The sequence below is a fragment of the Nanorana parkeri genome, unplaced genomic scaffold, assembly GCF_000935625.1.
Source record: "Nanorana parkeri isolate BGI_ZX_2015 unplaced genomic scaffold, ASM93562v1 scaffold36, whole genome shotgun sequence".
Lineage (NCBI taxonomy): Eukaryota > Metazoa > Chordata > Amphibia > Anura > Dicroglossidae > Nanorana > Nanorana parkeri.
The window spans coordinates 741,427-743,655 of record NW_017306304.1 but is presented as its reverse complement, the minus strand read 5'-3'; the positions used below and the strand labels follow the sequence as shown (position 1 = coordinate 743,655).

The following is a 2,229-nucleotide window of genomic DNA, read 5'->3' as shown; positions in this document are numbered from 1 at the left end:
GGGGGGGGGATGAAAAGCAGTGCAAGCAGATTCTGCTAGCACCCTGTATCACAAGTAGATACAATAGAAGTGGGACATGTTTTCTAACCTTGCTGATATAGGGTTCCTCTTTAGAGTGGTCAGTCAGCAGTCATTCAGAAGTCTTGTAGAGGTTGCTGAAGATGGCCGTATTGGGTGGGTGTAATGTGCAGGTAGCTTTAGATTGGGATATTGCACAACACAGAATGAAGTTGCAAACATTTTGCATTCCCACACAAATACACTGTGAAAAGCTGCCTACTTGAGTTGCCTTTTAGCAATATTCAATCACCTTAATTTGTTATTCAAGACAAGAAACTTTTGTAGGTATCTATATGTGTGCATAGTCTATATTTACCTGCAACTCCGTGGCTTCTACACAACTGGTTTTAATTGCAATAGGTAAAAAAACGGCACTCGCAATGGGATCCGTCTATCCAATACTTTATTTGTAAAAAGGCATAACAGCTGTAAACAAACAAATGCTTACATGTTTCAGCCCCCACACTGGGCCTCAGTCGTAGCTATCCCCTTGCGAGTGCCGTTTTTTTTACCTATTGCGCTGTGAAGGCTCCGGCGGAAGCTTTACCAGGCACCAAGGTTCAAGCAGCTGGATTGGAGACAAGAGGGTAGAGCAGCCCAATGTTTCTAAACTGGTTATAATTGCATGTAAAAAAAAATATGTACAGGATAACACATTGATTTTCATCTCAAAAAAAGTCTTGTGTACCTGTGTGCTACAATAAATTATTCAGCAAAGTCAAAACACTTTGCTGAAGAAGTTATTGTAGCACACAGGTACACATCGTCCTGTCATGGATCCTCTTCACTGTAACATGTTTCACCCAATAATGGGCTTAATCATCTATCTGTTTGTGCACCCGGTGTTCTGTCTAGTGCTGCTGTGAAGGAGCGGTGATGCTGGGTTATGGACATTCATTTTTCATGTATTTATATTATTTATTGGTTCAAATTGCACACATGCCCCAAAACCCACAATACGGTCATCTGCTGAGAGGTTTTTTCACTCCTAGAGAATGCAAAAGAAGGCTATAAAATAATGTATAGTTCACAAAGATCTTTATGCGTCTTTATTGTAGGTATGTTGGGAAGGCCTATAAGAATCGCAAGGAGCTACTGTACCATTTCATTGATGTTGAGCGTCAGATGACTGCTCAGTATTATGTCACAGAATTCAACAAAAGACTCTACGAACAGAACATTCCCACTCAGATATTCTACATCCCTTCATCAGTTCTCTTGGTAAGAAGCTCTTGTAAGAGAAACATAATGCAATATTTGTACAAAAGAGAAGCAATAGCACCCACCTGTCTGTTCATGCACCTAGCTTTCTATGTAAAGTAGTGACTGCTGCTTGGACACCTTCAGTGTGAAATAGTTTTATTGATGTTCCTGCCTTTATGACCAAGATAGAAAATCAAGATAATTAGAATAAGCTTTCGGGGGTTCATAAGCAGATTGTATATGTATCTGAGAGCAGCTCTTGTTATATACTTTGACTGATTTGTCCTGCTACCCATATTTCTAGTCTTGTACCTTGCCAGCCATTAGTATAAGGTCAAGTTACAGAATTTTAGATTGTTTCAAAAACTACAAACCTGCTCCAGTGATGCGATGTCTGCAAACTCCACCACCATGGCCAACATCAGCGTCTGGTCTTCTTTCAGGTTTGGCGTCTTCAGCCATCTTGATTGGCTGGCCCAGGATGACATAAGTCCCAGGCATGCACACAGGAGTTAGAGCATCCCAGCAAGCCGAGGTTTTACATGGAGCTTCACATGCAGAGACAGCAAAAGAGGCAATTTAAAACATGTTTTACTTACAGAGTCACTTTAGATACACGAGCCTTGTGTTGAAGAGGATTCTTTCTGGTTAGCAAATATATCTCCTAAACACCACTAATTTAGTAGGTTTGAACCACATTTTGGGTGATTCAAACTGGGCAGGGTTGATAAGAGGTGGGTATGATTTTGATCAAATATGATAACATTTTGTTACCTGTTTGGTTGTTCAGAATTAGGGATTAAATTGACAGATTGTGTATTATATGATGCACAGAAGTATGTTAAAATGAAGTAGTAAAGTAAAAAGATGAATTTGATTTCGATTTCGAGCAAATATGACAAATTCCAAGACCTCTTTGGTTGTACAGTATTGGGGATTTAACAGACAGATTTTTGTATTGTCTAT

The 2,229-nt window shown here is 39.7% G+C and overlaps 1 protein-coding gene across 1 annotated transcript in view; it reads left to right on the top strand.

The window, feature by feature from the left end:
- ALPK1 (alpha kinase 1) overlaps positions 1-2,229 on the top strand; it is a 65,342-nt gene that overhangs the window by 60,436 nt on the left and 2,677 nt on the right. Inside the window, exon 11 of the mRNA XM_018569799.1 lies at positions 1,119-1,281. Within this exon, the coding sequence (XP_018425301.1) occupies positions 1,119-1,281 (163 nt within the window). The remainder of the gene's footprint in view (positions 1-1,118; positions 1,282-2,229) is intronic.